At 32.7% G+C, this 19,035-nt stretch overlaps 2 protein-coding genes across 2 annotated transcripts; both read left to right on the plus strand.

Annotated features, from left to right (window-relative positions):
- The first annotated feature begins 11,561 nt into the window (after positions 1-11,561).
- LOC145018415 (uncharacterized) lies at positions 11,562-12,484 on the plus strand. Its single transcript, XM_078976305.1, has one exon. It carries the CDS (start codon positions 11,596-11,598, stop codon positions 12,334-12,336), a length of 741 nt encoding a protein of 246 aa, XP_078832431.1. The 5' UTR covers positions 11,562-11,595; the 3' UTR covers positions 12,337-12,484.
- A 1,869-nt stretch (positions 12,485-14,353) lies between these two features.
- On the plus strand, positions 14,354-16,176 carry LOC145015838 (short-chain dehydrogenase TIC 32, chloroplastic-like). Its single transcript, XM_078974314.1, has 7 exons — positions 14,354-14,664; positions 14,787-15,018; positions 15,099-15,332; positions 15,415-15,493; positions 15,583-15,679; positions 15,769-15,815; positions 15,898-16,176. The coding sequence occupies exons 1-7, from the start codon at positions 14,541-14,543 to the stop codon at positions 16,069-16,071; spliced, it is 987 nt and encodes a 328-aa protein (XP_078830440.1). The 5' UTR covers positions 14,354-14,540; the 3' UTR covers positions 16,072-16,176.
- Positions 16,177-19,035: the final 2,859 nt, after the last annotated feature.

Here is a 19,035-nt window from a genome sequence, read left to right on the forward strand (position 1 = left end):
CAACCATAAAGATTGCACTGTCTGCAAAAAAAATAATGTGAGAAATTCCGAAATCACCAATAGCTACATTCACACCTTTGATGATTCATTTTTGCTTAGCCTCGATGGTTTATACGTTAAGACCCTACATAGTGAGAGTAAAAAGAAAGGGATATAAAAGATCATATTGGCAAAGATCCTTTGAGATGTTAAGTTCTTCAAGGGATGACATGTTGACTATAACAGAAGAATGAGCACAATGTAAAGTGGTTTTAATTTAATCCGTCTTCTCTATTTGTAAGAGAATCTAATTGAGTCCATAACCAAGTCAATATACCCTCGGTTTAAAGAATCAAAAGCTTCTTTTTCATCACTTTAGACAACTCAATTAGTTATTGACCATTAAAGGCTCACCAAGAATTTGTCAAGAACGTAATTCTTAATCAGTTTGTTAAAATCTTCGTGATTACTTAGCATTAACAAACTAAAAGGGTTACACACGAAAATGGGCCACATACAGCATGTTTGTGAATTTTGGAATAAAGTAACGAAAGAAGGGTTTCAACCTTGGGATTCAAGCAGAAGTTTTGAATTCATTCCCATGTCCACAAATGCGTTACTAATTAAAACCCACCACAAAAAATCCGGAATATGCATTCCGGAATTTGCAAATCCGAAGCACGATCTACCCGCATCTCGGACCTAATTTTCAGCATGGATTCGTCAAACAAAATAAATTTTAAGTTACTTTGCATTTGATTTTATAAAAGGATTTACGTATTTCGAAATGGTCCGAAATATGAGGAACGAGTCCGGAATACTATGACCGATTCCGAGATTACCCTTTTTTTAAAATGTTTTTGTCGTTCTATGTGTATTAATCTCATGTAAGTACCTTATAGTGTGTTTCGGATCGTTTGTTTTAGTCCGGAAGTACGTATTGTAGGGATTACAAAATGGTATTGTAAGTCCGGAATACGAAGAACGTGGTCCGGATTTCGATGAACTATTCCAAAATGATTTATAGAATATCAATCCGGAATAACTATGCTTATCATTTTTTTTTTCTAAATATTGTTTAATAAGCCATGTTAGTCCAAAGACGAGTTTGCGTGGATGTTGTTAAAAAAAGTGGGTTTTACGGGCGACAAAGTTGTATTTCATTTACATGAGTTTTCAGAATTGCATCCGATAAAGGTAAAATCAAAAAACAAAAATTTAAAATTTTAATTTATTTTTACGGTAATATATTAAAATGTTGATGAAAATTTGGTTTTGTAGATAAAAAACCAAGATGTTGAGTTACAAAATAAAATAAAAAATAAACCAACAAAGACACCTGTAAAATTAAGAAATAAAGCAGAAAGGTTGTTAAAACTTAAATTAAAACCAAATAGAACTCCGAAAGATAGGACCTGAGCAAGTGCAGAAAAACATGGTATGATAGACTAGTTGCATTTTTTTTTTATTATTATTTTTTTGTTAGGGGTATGTTTCATTAAGTTGGTTTTATTATTAATAAATACTTTTATGCACGTTGGTTTTAAATGAGTATATTAATATAATTTAGGTATATTTTACTTTCAGTCTTCAAGATTCAGTGATTCGAACGATGACGATGAGTTTCCTATAGAATATGCTATACCATATCTTGAAGACGAACAAATGATTCGTGATTATCGACATTCGAAACAACAAATGGTAATACTGAATCCCATTACTGCCTTCAGCGACTAAGGAGCGGATACAAGCAACATTGTATAACATGCAAATGCTCCTTATTACCATGTTTGGAGATATATGACAATTTATGAACACAATGAACATCATCGAAGAAACACGCGAGGCAACTCCAATCAGATCAAATCGAGTTGACTGGTAATGGGTTGAAACTAATTGAGACATACATGAAATTTTTTGAAAATCATGTAAACACGACTAGTTTGCATCAGATGCAAGTTCCCAATTATCAGCAAAAAATGTAATCTAATTTTAAATACAGATATTGTAATGTCTTTTGAAACTGAATTCTGTAAACGGAACGATATGATAATCCAAAATGACAAAAAAATATTAACATTATTGCAAAGAGTATTATAAATCATAATACATATTTAGATTGGTTTCCACAAATTAGGAAATTGTAAGGGATACATATTTTGTTCGCAATTGATAAAATCTTCTCTAATTCTAACAAAATTTGTTAGACGGTCCCATTCTGCACAAAGTTTATTTATCTCCGCATTTGCATCTTCACCCAACTTCTTAGTTTGTTTCACTTCTTTCACAACCTTAGAAACCCATTTTTCTTTTTTCATTTACTTGCTCTACTAGATCGTTTGCACATTGATTTAGTGGGTGACTTCTTTTAGAGTTCTTTTCGTTTACTTCTTCAGCAACCTGTATAGCTTGGAAAACGTTATCAAACATTTTATCCGGGAGTGAGAAATCTGGGTCTTACGGAAACGAGTTATTATCTGAACAAACATAACAATCTTCTTCTTCATAATGGCAAACACCATCTTGAGATGAACTCATTCCAATTTCTTTTCTACGTTGAGAATGCATGATAGGTGCATTTTAAGGTCGAAAAGCAATGCCCAGAACGAGGGGCCGAAATAGAAAATCTGGAATGTGGCTCCGAAATGTGGTTCTGGAGTGTGGTTCCATGTTTGTAAATCCCATTTTATGATTGGCATAAATCCTTTGTAAATTATAAAATATAACGTTTTATGATGAGATTCACGAGTTTCCTTGTTTTAGTTTTGAAAACTAACTCTAAAAGTTAATTTCTTAATCAGTTCTATGTTAAAAGCATGCTGGACATGTAAGTATTTCATACGAAATAATAGGTTTTGAGTACAAGTTCCCTTGTACTTTTGCTTGTATCCCCCCCTGAAATCATGAAAAACTCGAAAAAATGTGTAGGGGTATGAACTCACCTGCAGTGAATGGATGGAAGTGCCGGGTAGGTATGTTAGGTGTTAAGTGAGGACTTGAACACACGCGAGGATCCTATGTAACATGAAGTGATACATAATTGTATCTAATTAGTTATTTAATCACTAATTAAGTAAGTAAATACACTCTAATGCGTGAAAACACTTTATTTCAAGTGTTAGGGGTGATACGGGTTGCATCTAAGGAGTGTATGGCCTCATTATGGAGTTTACTCTTCAAGTGGTGGCCTTAGGGGTGTTTACGGTTGAGGGACCATATCCCCCATGAGTTTACGGCCGTAAACTCATGGGAATGATGGGTTTGGGTGCTCAAAGGTCTTAAATTACTCATGGACTTATGCTAGACTCGAATCAAGGGCTATGGAAGTGATTGGAGCTTGAAATGGCCCTTATTTGGAGTTTACGGTCATAAACACATGATTTTACGGCCGTAAACTCATGTTTTTCACTTTCTTTCATGGTTTGGTGCTTCTAGGATAAGCATACAAGGTTCTAGCCACTCATTCAAGTCATAGAAGGTGTTAAGGGCATTTTAACACCCTTAGAAGGTGTTTACGGTTTTGGGATATTCCCCAACCGTAAACTCATGTTTACTCTTATTATTTCATGTTTTGGGGTTCTAGGATCATTCATGCAAGTTTCTTGGTCATTAAACAATCATTGGAAAGGTTTTGGGGCATCAAAACCCCCTTTTAGGGTGTTTACGGTTTTGGGATGTTCCCAAACCGTAAACTCATGTTCTTGGTGTTTTTGAGAGTTTAAACCATAGATTTGCATGTATGCTAAGCTAAACAAGCTAGGAGGGTTTACTTACTGTTGTGAAGCTTGAAAGGGACAATTCTTGATCAAAAACCGATTTGTAGAGAGAGAGAGAGAGAGAGAGAGTAGAGAGAGGAGGTTCCTAAGATGTGAAAAAGGTTGGAATGAAGACCACTCAACCCATATATAGGGTTGAGTTTATGGCCAGGGTGGGGGGTCCACCAAATATCAACCGCAAATGAGATTTTTCGCGTGATTTATCATTTTCCGACACGTATGAAATTACGACAATAACCCAAATGGATTTACTTAACTTAAAAGTTAACGGAAAAATTTAATAATAAAAATAAATTTTATTAACGGAAAAGGGTTACAGTGACGGAATAAATTTCGGGTTGTCACAGACAAGGTCATACCTGATTTGGAGTGTTACAGATCAGTTAGGTTAGAATTGCTTAAACGTGTTCTTTTTAAGCTATCACTAAAGCTAGAGACAATAAATTTCAAATCATCTAATTCAAATTCGTAATGAGCGACATGAATATTAAGAGACTGGAGAATAGATTGTATCTTACTGATGACTCTCTCACATACACTGACCTGTTCAGAAACAGGTCATGCAACAAAATAGTTGTCCGAGGCATGCGCACTATCAGCGGTGTATCCTTTTTGCTCTGAAACATCACCACGAACCATCAAGCATATTCCCTCGTACTCAGGGACTTTAAACTTCACTACGAAGCATCGACCATGCGTGGGCTTCCGAACTTCCTCGTCTTCCAAATCAACTTCAACACGTACAAACACATCATTATCCTCCTGCACAACCAAAAAAGGCTTAGCACTATCAGTACTCTTTTTATTTCTAATCTCTTCTATCTTTCAAAGATAGTTACCTTCACTGTCTTCTTCATCCTTCTTCCCACTCATTCTTCTCAACATACACTCCTTGGCCATATGATTCTTGCCATGACAATGGTTGCAGTCATAGCCGGAATCTCCCATCAACTTCTTTTCTTTCTTTACCTCATCCTTTTGAGAGTTGTTGAGGCTCTCATCCTTTGCTTTGTCTGAACTGTAGTTCCCTTGCCAATTCTTGTTTTTGAGGCGTTCAAAATTCTTTTTAGGGAACTTTCTGGGATTTGACACCATTAGAGCGTATTCTTCCTTCGTAAGCTCACAATCTGAGAGATCTGACTCCAAATCTTCTTCTTCTACTTTTTTCCCTTCGCAACCAGGGCCAATGATCCCATTCCAGACACAATCTTCCCTTCCTTTGTTAATTCATCTTCGTGGGATCTAAGAATTCCCACCAGCTTCGCCAAAGTGTAGCTCTTAAACTGTTCATGAGCTTTAATTGTGGACACAACTGCCTTCTATTCAGGCCTTAATCCATTCATGAAAGTAACCTTTTGCTCAATCCTTTCACGCTTAAGATTATGTTTAAGCATTCTAATCAAAAGATGGTTAAAATGATTGAAAGTTTGATTAAGCTTTTCATCAGACTTCTAAGCAAAAGAACCAAACTCAGAAATAAGTAGTGTTTGAACTGAGTGTTCCAGATCTGCGTCGCTTGAGTAAAGTTCTTTCAACCTATCCCATATCTCCTTCACTGTATCACAAGAACTGACCAGACGAAATGTGTCTGGAGGATGAGCGAATCTGATTATTCTCATCGCCTTGACATTTCTTAAAAGCTTGTCTTTTTCATCTTGAGGAATATCTTTAACGTCAACAAAAAGAGTGTTGTATTCAACTTGAGTCTTAATAACCCACATTGTGGCTGTGTGAGTGAATGTCTGCTGAGTTATGGCTTCCCATATTAATGTGCCATGATCTTCAAGACCAAGAACGTAATTTTCAAAGTGCAATGCCCAGACCTCATAATCCTACAGAAAAAGGATTGGGATTCTAGTAGTAGATCCAATGCTGCTGGACAGATTGAAGGAGTGACTATGAGGATCTTCTGGTTGCATGGTGTCGATTCACAAATACATGTTTAGAATAAGATGTGTAAACTATAATCGAGTTTAGGGCTAAACAAGGACCCATATCTAACGTCTTCAATCGATGGAAACGATGAAAATGATAAGAATAGATCCTTCAAAAACTTAAAACCCTAATTATACTTGACAGAAGATATGTGTATGATTTACACAATCTCATGCTCTGATACCTATTAATGAAACAATAAATAATAGATCGATAGATTCAGAACAACAAAGTGAATCAAAACAATAAGAGCAATGATCGAAGTTGTGCTAAATGATTAATAATCAATGCCTTATAAGAGTTCGACTTGAACTTTTCTGTAAAGACGATGTAGGGAATCACAAGAACGATTAACCCTAATACAATACATGCATGTAATATTTATAGCCTAATCCTAGCACCATAAACATGGATGGATAGGCCCAATCCGTTTAATAAAGGCTAAATACATACATAGTAAATTTATCACAACACAATAAATAACCCAACACTCTTATTATGAAATAATTGATATAAATCTTAACTCATATATAACCATATCTGGTTCACATGTTGTATATTATCAAATACTGTTCTAACACATATTCCAGGTAATAAACATATAACTCACATATAAGTTCTTTGAAATGTATTTTAATACTTTAATTGATACTTGTATTAAAAGCATGTTCATGAAATGGACTATGCGCTTATCTGACTTAGGTGAGTGAATGGAGAATTCGGCAATGCTCCAGCAAACTCCTTGACTTTTCCTCTGACGTGGCAAAGATTCCCAAGTCAAAATTCTGGGAATTATACGGGCAAAACTCCGGCCTACTAGCTTCTAGATGTCGGGCTCTTAGAGATCTCACAGTTCGCTAGACTAAAAACTAAGGGAAAATAGGCTCAAAATTGAGAGGAACTCGAGATAGAAACGTTTAAAGGGTGTGGGAATGGATTGAAATTCAAATGGTATTTAAAGCCAAAATCCAAGTGCACACCGCACAAATAGTCGGACCGGGTGACATGGTAGCTGTTGAGTGGTGACACGTGTCATCTTTTGGGTGGAGTGTTAGTGCACGCCGCACACTCTGTCGTTGCGCGCCAGCACACGAGAGGTTTTTCCATTTCTTCAAAAATTCATATCCCCTTCATATAAGTTTAGTTTTCGACGCGTTGTAGCTATCGACGAGATCTACAACTTTCATTTAGACTTAGTTGACAAATTTTGACTTTATTGTCTTTTTAAAGTTACATTTTTTTAATAGGATTATACTGTTAAAGCCCGTTAAAAATTGATAACTCTCATACAATATTCGTTCTCGAGTGTCTTTATATTGATGGATAGGTGTTGACGAGATCTTCAACTCTTATTTAGATTGTTTTTCCTAACAATCGACCGATTTCAATTTCGGTTTCTAAGTTGTATACTGCTACGCTGAAATATCAGGAAAATCATAACTTCCTCTTATGAAATTATATTTGAGCGTTCTCTATAGGTACAAAACCCTTGTCACATATGCTATAACTTTGGTTAAGATCATTTATCACAAATTATCTTTTATCAAAAGTCATTTTTAACACTTATAATATCTTAATTGATCAAACCGAATTTGTGAGTGTTACAAATTGAGGGAGAGACTAGAAGTAGTAAGGATTTTTATAAGGCCGCTTCATGTGTGGTTTTTAAAACTATGTTATGATATGAATCATTACCTTCCTCTCTCTCTCTCTCTCTCTCTCTACTTAAATAATAATGCTTTAAACTTTAGGACCTACATTTCGTACTAAACCCCTTTGAATTATTTTAAAGTTTATATTAGGACTATATTTTCTGCATAAGTTGGGATCATAACGTTTTTGATATAAATCAATGATTTATAATTCTTTTTAAAATTACCCTAGCGAGGGGGGTTTTAATTGGTATAAGTGAGCTATGCATTGAAAGTACATAACCTAAATAAGTAATTGACATGGATTTGGTGCCATTGGTTATTTTTCAAGGAAGAGTGGGAAGTACCAAATTCAAAAGCATAGGAGAAACAACTAAAGATTTTGTTCGTTATAAGATATTTTGAAGTAAATATCTACCGTCTTGATTCACAAGTTTTTCTTCATGTCGTTTTTCCATATTATGGCTCTTTCTGTGACAACCATAACGTACAATTCGAGTGACTTTTGGTGCCTAATCTACTTGGTATTGTTGATGTTGTAAAATATGTTCCAAATGATTCACGAGCTTCTGATTTCTTGTCCTTGTGATACCGTTATAATGTTTATTCTCAAATGACGTAATCTTTTTCGACCCTGTGACTGTGATATAAATCTAAACTTTAAGAAGTATATATATACGAGGGTAATCAAGTTTATACTCTTGTTATTATATGAGATTAGGCTAAGAAAAGAATATTAATAAAGTTTGAATTAACCCATTTCTCGGTAATAGATGATGGTGTAGTTTATCACTAGGACTTCATATATTTATAAGTTTAAATCTTATCATGTGACCTTAGGGTTTTTATATAGAAACTCCAGAAAAAAGGTCTAATAAATGAGATAATGTGCTAAGTAATGTTGTTGAAATTTGAAAATGACAGAAAAAAATATGAAAAATTGCAATCTTTTTAGTTTTATAAAACAAAAGTATGTGAAGTTTTTTTTTTTTTTTTCTTTTTCAATAAAAGAGATTTATAACATAGTTATGAGATTGATGTAATAAAAATGATTTATAAAGAGTTGAATACCCAGATAAGAAGTATAGATGTATGTGTAATTGTGTAATATAAAAAGGAAGATTGAAATAAATGAATTTGTGATAAAATGACACTCATTGAAGGTATAATCTTATTAAATGAAATTCAGATTTATTTTTATTAAAGTAAATGTCATAACTCCTAGTTTGGAAAATGATGGTTTTGATGAAAATAAATATTTAAACATGAATATGGCGAGTTGTAAAAAAACAAGTGAAAGAGCATATATCTTATAAAAGTTTTAAGAGTCGTGGAGAATCTTACTTAATGGAATCTCGACTCAAGCTAATTTGGTCAACCATGAAACTGATGCCCCCTCCTTGTGTCGTTCACGTGGTAATAATCAAGAAGATTTAAATCATGTTTTCATGTTTGTAACGTTGCAGTTCAAGTTTGGGGTTCGATTGAAAGTCGATCAAATCTTCCTTTTTCGCTTCAAATTAACATTATGGAGCTAATGACTTAGGATACGTTGCAGTTCAAGCTAATCTTCCTTAATTATCTCAAGGATAACTTTCAAATTTGAAAGATATGTATAACATATAATTGCTCAAAATAAATAAAACATTTGATATAATCAAATCGTCTATAAATAAACCAAATAATTAAATCTTTACTTGTAAAGCCATAATAATTATTCTAAAATGAGCCCCAAATATATAAACCAATAGACAAATCAAAAGACAAAAGTATGTAGTTCTTTGACTTTAAGAAAACAAAAAGAGCAATTAGAGAACAATGCATCTTGTAACAATTATCAATTGTCATGCGTAAATCCGTGTATTTGTCTGCTTCAAGTGCTTCAAGTACAAGGATAAAAAAAATAGAAATCCTGCTCCTTATGTTAAAAGGAAACAGAATAAAAGATGTTTATGTATACACATTCAAGTAATATGATGCTGACAAAAAAATAACCCAAATATACATAAACATGTATGTTTTAGATCGAATGTTCATGTATGTTTTAGATTGAATGTTCAGATCCAAAACCAACCCAAAATTTTTCATATCCTAAACAGTAAACAATTCAAATGTATATTCTAATAACAGATTCAGGTAGGCTCTGATACCAATCGTTGGTTATTTTCATAACCAAAACATAAAACGCAGAAACATAATCTTGGATCTTTAATCTCGAATCTAGTTAAAAGAAAACTTAAACAATAAAGAACGATTACATACCTGATTTATTATGATCTTCAGATCTGAAGAAATAGGGTTAGGTTTTCCAGTTAATCTCAAGAACACTCTCTAAATACCACAGCAAACCCTAAACGAATTTGCATGTGTATGTATTTTCGTATTGTTGTAAATCTGCTCTCATCACATATTTATATAGATGGAGATATAACCGAATGTGAGAGATATTAGGGATTTAGGAGATCTTGAGTCAAACCGGGAACTCAACCCACAAGATAAACATGGTAAGTGTATATCTTTATTTAATAATAAAATCGATCCATCAACAATTTTATATAATTTCCATAATAATATAAAATTAATGATAACATTATTTATATACAGTTATTAGTGGTCCTAAAATATCCAAGTGACACTTACCAAGTTGAAGAAAAAAGATTCGGAGGTTATCATTTTAACTAGCTACAATCTAGATGTTGTGGCGATTTAGAAACAATGCTAGTTTTCAACATCTTAAGTTCCCGAAGAATAGCATCGTGTATAAGATTACTCTAACAACTTTGAGTGGTTTTCTAATAGGAACAAGAAGATTAAGGTTCCTTGGCCGTTATGGTTTTCTAACAACTTTTGATGTTTATTTCTTTGTAATTATGTGTTACCTTCTTGTCAGCTTTTTAATAAAATCAATCAATTATTAAAAGAACATGATTCATGTTATTCTATTCTTTTTGTAAGGTATTTTAAAATTAAATTAGTAAAATCCCCCTCATTGACCTATGTTTAAATGTAACATTTGTTTTATTACGGTTAATTAAGTAGTTGATATTTTTAGTTTAATTTTGTTAGGTGCCACCGACAGTACACATAAACGATGAAATGTCGTCGATTTGAAGAGTTTTGTACTAAAATAACACCTGATTTCTTATTTTCTAACTTCTATAAATAGAAGCATATACAAAAAGAAATACCAAAACTACAATAGTGACCTTAAGGGTTATAAAGTCATTAATAGTTAATGTCATTAAAACCCAATAAACTGATTACTTAAGGTCCATAAGTTTTTTTATGTGTATTATATTTATATACATCCCACTTAATACATATGTAAGCTTTTTTTTTTCTTCAATTCAATTACTTGCGTATGTTTGCCTTTTTGAGTAACCATCTCAAATATACTTCGTTTGATTGAAAGATTTTAGGATATATACACTGGTTTTTGTTATTGACGTTGCTTGTTTTGCAACCCTTAATAAAGGAAATACAGACAAAATTGTAAACAAAAAATTAAACCTACAGTGGAAAAGAAAAATATGAACTAATGGTGTAAGTAGAAATCATATGTTATTTTGTCAAAACTTAAACGTACATTAACAGTAAAACGATTAACAAAAAATAACCTCTTTAGTATTTGTAACTTGATTTAACTTAAAAATGTTTTTCTTTAGTATTTATAACTTGATTTAGCTTAAAAATGTTTTTAACAACTTTAGGTGATTTTATTATAATACATAGAGAATTTTTTTTTTTCTATTTTTCTATTCATTTGATCAATCCAAATGTCCAAATTAAAAGAAATAATAGATTTCATATAAATATGAATAGAAAGAAAACAAGAATATATATATATATATATATATATATATATATATATATATATATATATATATATATATATATATATATATATATATTAAGGCATATGAATAATGAAATATCATCAAAATTTAGGTTGATATACTTGTACTAGATGAATCAGTCAGATTATTTAAATCAGTCAGCAAAAATCAAACAACAATATTTCACACGTCACCTCCTACTTCCAACTCCTCTTTGCCATGTGTAATACTTAGCCATAACTCAAGGTTTCACAGCCACCTCCACCCATCCTCATTCTTCAATCTCTCTCATCCTCACAAACCCCATTTTTCACTCTCTTTCTCACGCCAAAACTCTCATTTTTGTCTCACAAGTCACATCCACCATTTTTAATAAAATTCTTCACAATTTCACAAAGAAAAGCCGCCGGAAAAAAAATGTCGGGTGGGGTTGGCCCCAACAATGATGACGTAGTTAGAGAAGAAACAAAATGCGAACAAAAAACACCACGCTCCAGAAGGCAAACAAAATCCAATTTCCTCCGTCGCATCTTCTCCTTCCAACAACTCAACTCCCTCGCCCTGGTGGTGGTGCTCTCCGCCTCCGGCATGGTCGCCATTGAAGACTTCAGCTTCGTAGTCCTCTCCTCTTTCTACATGTACTTCATGTCCAAGGTCGCATTTCCCACCCTCTCTTCGGCCCACAACCAATCTGTTTTTGACGATAACAACAGCCTCCTCATCCTCTACTGCTTCCTTGGAGCTGTCATCGGGCTGTTTCTTCCGGTGGGATACATATTTGAAGGAATTCTTGAAGGAGATAAAGAGGGTATCAAAGCAGCAACTCCACATGTATTCTTGTTAGCTAGCCAATTGTTTCTGGAGGGGGTGGCATTTTCCGATGGGTTTTCTTTGCCTATGAGGGCGTTGGTGTCTGTGGTGTATAATTCGACAAGGATATATACGGTGATGTCATGGGTGAGAAGTGAGATATCAAAGGTGGATGATGAGCATTTCCATGGTAGTAGAAGAAGGTTGTTAATTGGAAGAGTGTTGGCGATTGCTAATATGATGTACTGGAGCTTTAACCTGTTTGGGTTTCTATTGCCATTTTATCTTCCTCGAGCTTTCAAGAGATACTACTCTGATGCCAAGAAGATCAAAGATAAAGATCGATGAGGAAAACATTAATTAAGGTTCTTTTTTTGCAAACATATATATGATACATTTTCATATTTTATTAGGATGTATATATAGGGTACTAATTAGAAGACCTTTAACTTGATGGGGCATGTGGTTTTAGGTAGACAAAGGTGGTGTTGTGAATTGTCATGCCGACCGGTGATATTTGCCGATTGATAAGTGTAAGTTGTGCTTATTACTTTGACAATTTTAGTTAAGATGTGATATTGTAAGATGATAATATTGAGTTCTTAGAATCCCTCAAACCAAGGGCAAGGACATGGGTGTTCACCTGGAGGTTCGATAGTAATAGAATTGTGAACAATGCATACTCATTTTCATTATTAAAACCGAACCAAACGGAACCAGAGACTACCCAAACTAAACCACGCCATGATGAGGTGGATAACTTCATGGAGCCCCTAAATGCACAAAAATTCAAAATCATTTGAAAGCACAAATTATAATGTTCAACAAGGCTTGATTTAGAACATCAATGCAAAACAAATCATCTATTTAAAACATCTAAGGCTATGAAAAAATCACCTAACTGGAAGTGAGTGACAAGGTAGAATTCCTTCCTCCCAAAGGTCAAAGCGAAGTCCCCGATCTCAAAAATCATTTCATCTACAACACTTTGAGGATTTGTAACCTCTCTGCAGAATGTATCATGCAAAAGCAAAGGGTCTCTTTCCACCTAAAATGGATATCTTACCACCTTTCGAAACATGTTTGTCGGAAGATAGCCTCACATGACGATCGATTGAGTTTACCACACTCTTTATGGCGTTCCAAAATGGAGTGTTCTACACATTAAGGATAAATAACTACCTACCCAAGGCATTGCATATGAATTCATACTACATTCTAGACAATCTCTTCAGAGTCCTGACTATTGTATTTCACTTAATAAAATTTCACTTAATGTATTGGGGAGTTACTAAGGCCAAATAACTACCTACATAAGGCTTTTCATATTAATTTATACTACATTCCAGATAAGTACTTCGCATTTCAGACTTTTGTATTTCACTTAATAAAAAACATTAAATAAATACAACTAAAGGAACCTATAACTTACTGGTAAAACCTCGAACTTATCGGAACCAAATGTTATTTTTTATTTGCATAATTTGTTCAAAATTATCGGTGCATATTGCAAAATGGCATAAGTAATGGCCATTTAGTTTGGAACCTAATGTGCAATAGGTTGAGTTAGTTTACTTAATCTCGAATTCTATTTGGTTGGGACAAACCATTAACTTTTTTCTAGGATTAGTCTTCGTATTCAAAAAAATGAATCACATAACCAAGAAAATATATAGGAGAATGACATGATAAAACTTTTGGTTAGACATACCATTATGTTGGGACAAACCCTGAATTTTTTGTCAGGATTAGTCTTCGTGTTTGATGTGCAAATTTGAGATGGTTGCCTAGAGCCATATAAGGATTTGCATCATCAAATATCTTTGGTGTCTTCGAATTATGTGAGCTTGAGTTGGAGATCATTGACTTAGTTGAAGAATAAGTGATCATAAGAGAAGAAGTCATTTGTTTATGAAATAGCATTAAATCGATATACAAAAGAGGAATATATAAATTAATGTCATGTCATTAACTGTTATGTCATTTCACCGATGAATACAGGGAGATGGTTACCGGTGGGCAACATTTCAACAGGACATAAGTTTGTTGGAGGTTTTTGTACAAAGATGTTATGTGGATTGTATTTTTTAAATATTGAATGTTGTTTTTTAAACGATTTTGAAACATGGTTACCCTCGTGAGATATTTTTTTCCTTGATTATATTTTTATCAGTAATATTTTACCCCTCACAAAAAAAATGTTGGTTACCATAAGATAACATTTGAACAAAATGTATAATTCATTAGTGTTTTTGTACACATATCTTACCTAGAATAACAAATTTTAATAATATTTTTTTAAAGATTTTAAAACATAATTACCTTACTAAAATCATTTTCCCTATAATCAAATCCATTTTGTTTGCCTTGTAGATTCTCCACCTGCATGTTAAGTGCCAATGGAGTTTGCAATTCTCAATTAAATATTGGAAAAGGCAATCGAAATTTAGCAACTAACACAAAATTTCGTAACAAATTTAATAGCAAAATTATAGTAAACTTGTATTTGATAACGTGGATATAGTTGTTTGGATCGAGTATTAGAAAATTAGATGCTTCATTTCTTCCAGAGAACGATGTTTGGATTAAAAGGGCCATCTGGGTTCTCAAGATTCTCAACGGCCGAGGAAGTTACCCAGGGAATTGATGGATCGGGTCTCACTGCCATTGTTACAGGTAAGTAACTCGCCTCATCTTCCACTTTAATTGAAAATGTTCCAATTTTGCCTTCCAAGTGTTCGATGAAAGTACTCACTGAACTCCATTTTCGTTATGATTCTTCCATGGTGCTATTTCAGGAGCCTCAAGTGGCCTCGGGACTGAAACTGCACGGGTTCTTGCACTTCGTGGAGTCCATGTAGTTATGGCTGTTAGGAATACGTCAGCAGGAAGAGAGGTCAAAGAAGCAATCCTAAAACAAACCCCATCTGCCAAACTCGATACCATGGAGCTCGATCTCAGTTCCTTAGCATCAGTAAACAACTTCGCATCAGCTTTCAAATCCTCAGGTCTTCCGCTCAATCTCCTCATGTAAGATCAATAATCCCCATCGTAATGCTATTCAAATTGTTAATTTCTAAGACTTTTTAGTCTATATTCCGTTTTCCCAGAAATAACGCAGGAATCTTAGGAACCCCATATATGCTATCCACAGACAACATAGAACTACAATTCGCAACCAATCATGTCGGCCATTTTCATCTAACAAATCTTCTACTCGAAACCATGAAAAAAACTGCACTTGAAAGTAGAAAAGAAGGAAGAATTGTTAACGTTTCATCACGTAGACACCAGTTATCTTACAGCGAAGGGATTCGCTTCGACAATATCAACACCCAATCTGGGTAAATTACAAAATTCGATTCATAATTTCTCATTATTCGACTCGTTTTATCTTTTTATCCTTTTGACTGTGTTTGTAAAAAGGTACAACGCTTTATCTGCATATGGTCAATCAAAGTTAGCCAATGTTCTTCATTCTAACGAGCTTTCACGTCGCTTAAAGGTACTCTAGGCAACCGATTACCTGTTCTCCAATTTCTAAAATTGGTATAATATAATAATCGATAATGAGAATTAGGGTTTCACAAGCAGGAAGATGAAGATGAAGATGAAGCACCCATAACTGCAAACTCGGTTCATCCCGGAGCAATTCCCACCAATATCTTCCGCCATCACACCTTTTTTAGAGGTGACCAAATTACACTAAAAAACATTTTTTCTTTTAAATATATAATGAATTTATGTATAAATAGTTATTGTTTGTGGGTATTCATGCAGGACTTACTAACGTGTTTGGAAAATTGGTGCTTAAAACTGTGCAACAGGTGATTATTTGTGAAATTTGAAAGTCAAGAGTGTTCATTTTATATGATATATGATTGTTTGTTGTTATTTATATTTTTAAAGGGAGCAGCAACTACATGCTACGTGGCATTGCATCCGCAAGTGGAGGGGATGAGTGGCAAGTATTTTGGTGATTGTAATTTAGAGGAAGCAAGTAAAGAAGCTAATGATGAAGAATTGGGAAAGAAGTTGTGGGATTTCACTACACATTTGATCAACGAAAATTCTACTAATTAATCTCAAAGATACAAAAATATTTATAAACCATACATTGTATTGTCAATTATAAACCATACATTCTAATTTGTGATTGTCAATTATATAGTTTCACTAATTTTTAAAGTTGCATTCTTTTACTCTTTAACAAAAATATTTATAAACCATACATTGTATTGCTATTATGCTATTAGTCACATAATTTTATATCTTTCGAGTATAAAATAAAAATACATTACATGATGAACACATCACATGGCATTGTGGTTAAACAAAACAAATGAAAAGAGGCACATGGCATGAAACCATATATATTATTATTTTTTTAAGAAAAATATATAAAATTATAATGTCATATTGTTTCCACCAATGTGTTTTGAACAACATAGAAAAGTAAACCATATTTTCGGAACAAGAAATATAATGTTTATGTTAAGAAACATGAGTTGTGGATTATCGCGACCTTACTTTTATTAGAAAATGATATATAAAAAGTACGATTTGGTATTTTTGATTAAAATATTGTCTAATTAAATAATTGATTGATAAGCAGATGTTATTAGAAAACTAACGTGAAGCTAGAACACATAAAATTACATAGTTATTGGCATCAATGGGTTTCACAATCATGACATCTAGCTAACTTTAAATTTACGGAATGTAAACAATAACCAATTATACAAGATGACTATTACATTATTGAAGAGATTTTGGTATCTTCTTTGACCGAATTCTACCAAATTCCGATTCATCTAAATATACTAAAGCATGGTGAACATAATCGAATACGTAACATTCTTTTTGGCATTCGACATCTTTAATACATAATACCATATCACACACTTATCTATCGAATTAAAGTTAGTTGGGGGTCATATTTCCATCAATTCCTAATACTATTATGTTACAAATCCTGTTGGAGTTTTGGTCATGGAAGATAATGTTTAAAATGTAGGTTTAGCTATGCCATTTTTATTGAAGTCAACTATTAAAAATAGTCCTGAATATAGTTAAATCGTATGATCAAATTTGAAAGAATTATTTTCTATTTAAATTATTGTGAATTTGTTTTTTTACAAACAAAATAACTGCATAAAACTTTAAATACTATAAAAACCCACTATAATTTATAATTTATACAGTTTAATCACTCAAGTAATTTTTTCTTCTCAATTTAATCAAAGTTTTATTTTTTGAAACCACCTTTAACCAAAAAAAATCTTACATTTGTTTTTTTGCAACTTATTAATGAAAAAAATACAATTGGTGAAGGAGGAAACTAAAAAAAAAATATTTTTATAGTTAAACCTAATATTTTAAAAGTTAATTTTTGACCAGATCACAAGTCAACCTATTCAACCATCAGATCAATTTGGTTCTAAAAACTTTTATGCATTTTACATATCCCCTCACCACCCACACACACACACATATATATATATATATATATATATATATATATATATATATATATATATATATATATATATATATATATATATATATGTGTGTGTGTGGGGGAGGTGTTAAAATGAAAAACGATATATATATATATATATATATATATATATATATATATATATATATATATATATATATATATATATATATATATATATATATATATATATATATATATATATATATATGGCGGGTGGGGGTTAAAATAAAAAACGATTTTATTATGTGAAGGTAAGAAGCAATTTGGGCTATATATTAATGAAATGGATTGTAATGATTAGATGCATTATTGATTTAATAAGAATTAAAAGAAAAAACGTAACCAGAAGTTCTAGATGAATCAAATACAACAAATAATAAACCTAAAGTACAATACTAAAGGATGGGGTAACAAGAGTAGGCAGTGTATTTAAGTGTTTGTTACACTTCTTGTTAATAGACCTGAGTGAATTTTGATCTTGGTTCGTTTCGTTTCAAACTCATATAAAATTAATGAGTTTAGAACATATTTTACTATCCGTTTACCCATTAACGATATTTACCCGTTAACCCTTTTATTAAAAGGGTCAGATATGGATGATCTGATCCATTTATGACCGTTCCGTCTAATTTTGAAATATAAATTTATTATTTATAAACTATAAGTTATAAAATTATAATACCTTTATCAATTATCAAGCTACACATGCAGAAGTTGAGGAGTTAGACACTTAGGCTGTTAGACGTTCCACTTCAACTTCTCATTTCAGTTCCTAATCCAAAGCTGATTGCAGTCGACTCCTAAGTCCCAATATAATCGACTCTATAATATTTGAAATCGATTGTGAAATCGATATTCTACAATCAAGACCCAAGAGCAAGAAGAAAATGGCCTCAATCAAGATTCAAGAACAAGAAGAAAAGGGTTGCAATCGAGAGATCGACAAACCACAATTCATAATCAGTTTTTTTTTCTAACATTCTAATATAATCAACTTTAGAATCTTTGAAATCGACTCCAATTGTGTGTTATGTATTACAAATCAAGGTTCTATAAAGCTCGTCATGGCTCTGCCATGACACGTCATGACTCCAAGGCTTGTATGTGCCGTCAAGTTTTACCAAAACACCGTCTTTACTTATATATGTGTATAAAAATAAATAATAGTTGAAAATACATATAAAAATATGAGTTATATACAAAATTGTCGCTTTATGTCACGCCTTACAAACGACGTGGCTCGCCAAGGCTCAGAAAAGCTTGAGGCTTGACATTGCCGCCAATCCACGTCTTACGTTATTTAGAACCTTGATTAAAATCGACTCCAATAGACTTCTGATGTTCTGCAAATATGCAATTGACTTCTAATTTCTTTTGTTAATGTATCATTTTATAATCAACCTCTGATTATTGTTTATGCTTTTTGTAATCGACCTCTCATTCTGAAATAGAATTCTGAAACCGAGTTCTAAAATAGATTTATGTTATGCCGCAAATATGCAATTGACTTCTAATTCCTTTTTTTAATCTATCGTTTTTGTAAG

The sequence above is a fragment of the Lactuca saligna genome, chromosome 9 (genome assembly GCF_052625555.1).
Source record: "Lactuca saligna cultivar CGN05327 chromosome 9, ASM5262555v1, whole genome shotgun sequence".
NCBI lineage: Eukaryota > Viridiplantae > Streptophyta > Magnoliopsida > Asterales > Asteraceae > Lactuca > Lactuca saligna.

Coding starts and splice junctions, on each gene's coding strand:
- LOC145018415 (XM_078976305.1), top strand. CDS start 11,596: ATGTCGGGTGGGGTTGGCCCCAACAATGATGACGTAGTTAGAGAAGAA.
- LOC145015838 (XM_078974314.1), top strand. CDS start 14,541: ATGCTTCATTTCTTCCAGAGAACGATGTTTGGATTAAAAGGGCCATCT. Junction 14,665..14,786: donor TCTCACTGCCATTGTTACAG/GTAAGTAACTCG, acceptor GTGCTATTTCAG/GAGCCTCAAGTGGCCTCGGG. Junction 15,494..15,582: donor AGCTTTCACGTCGCTTAAAG/GTACTCTAGGCA, acceptor TTTCACAAGCAG/GAAGATGAAGATGAAGATGA.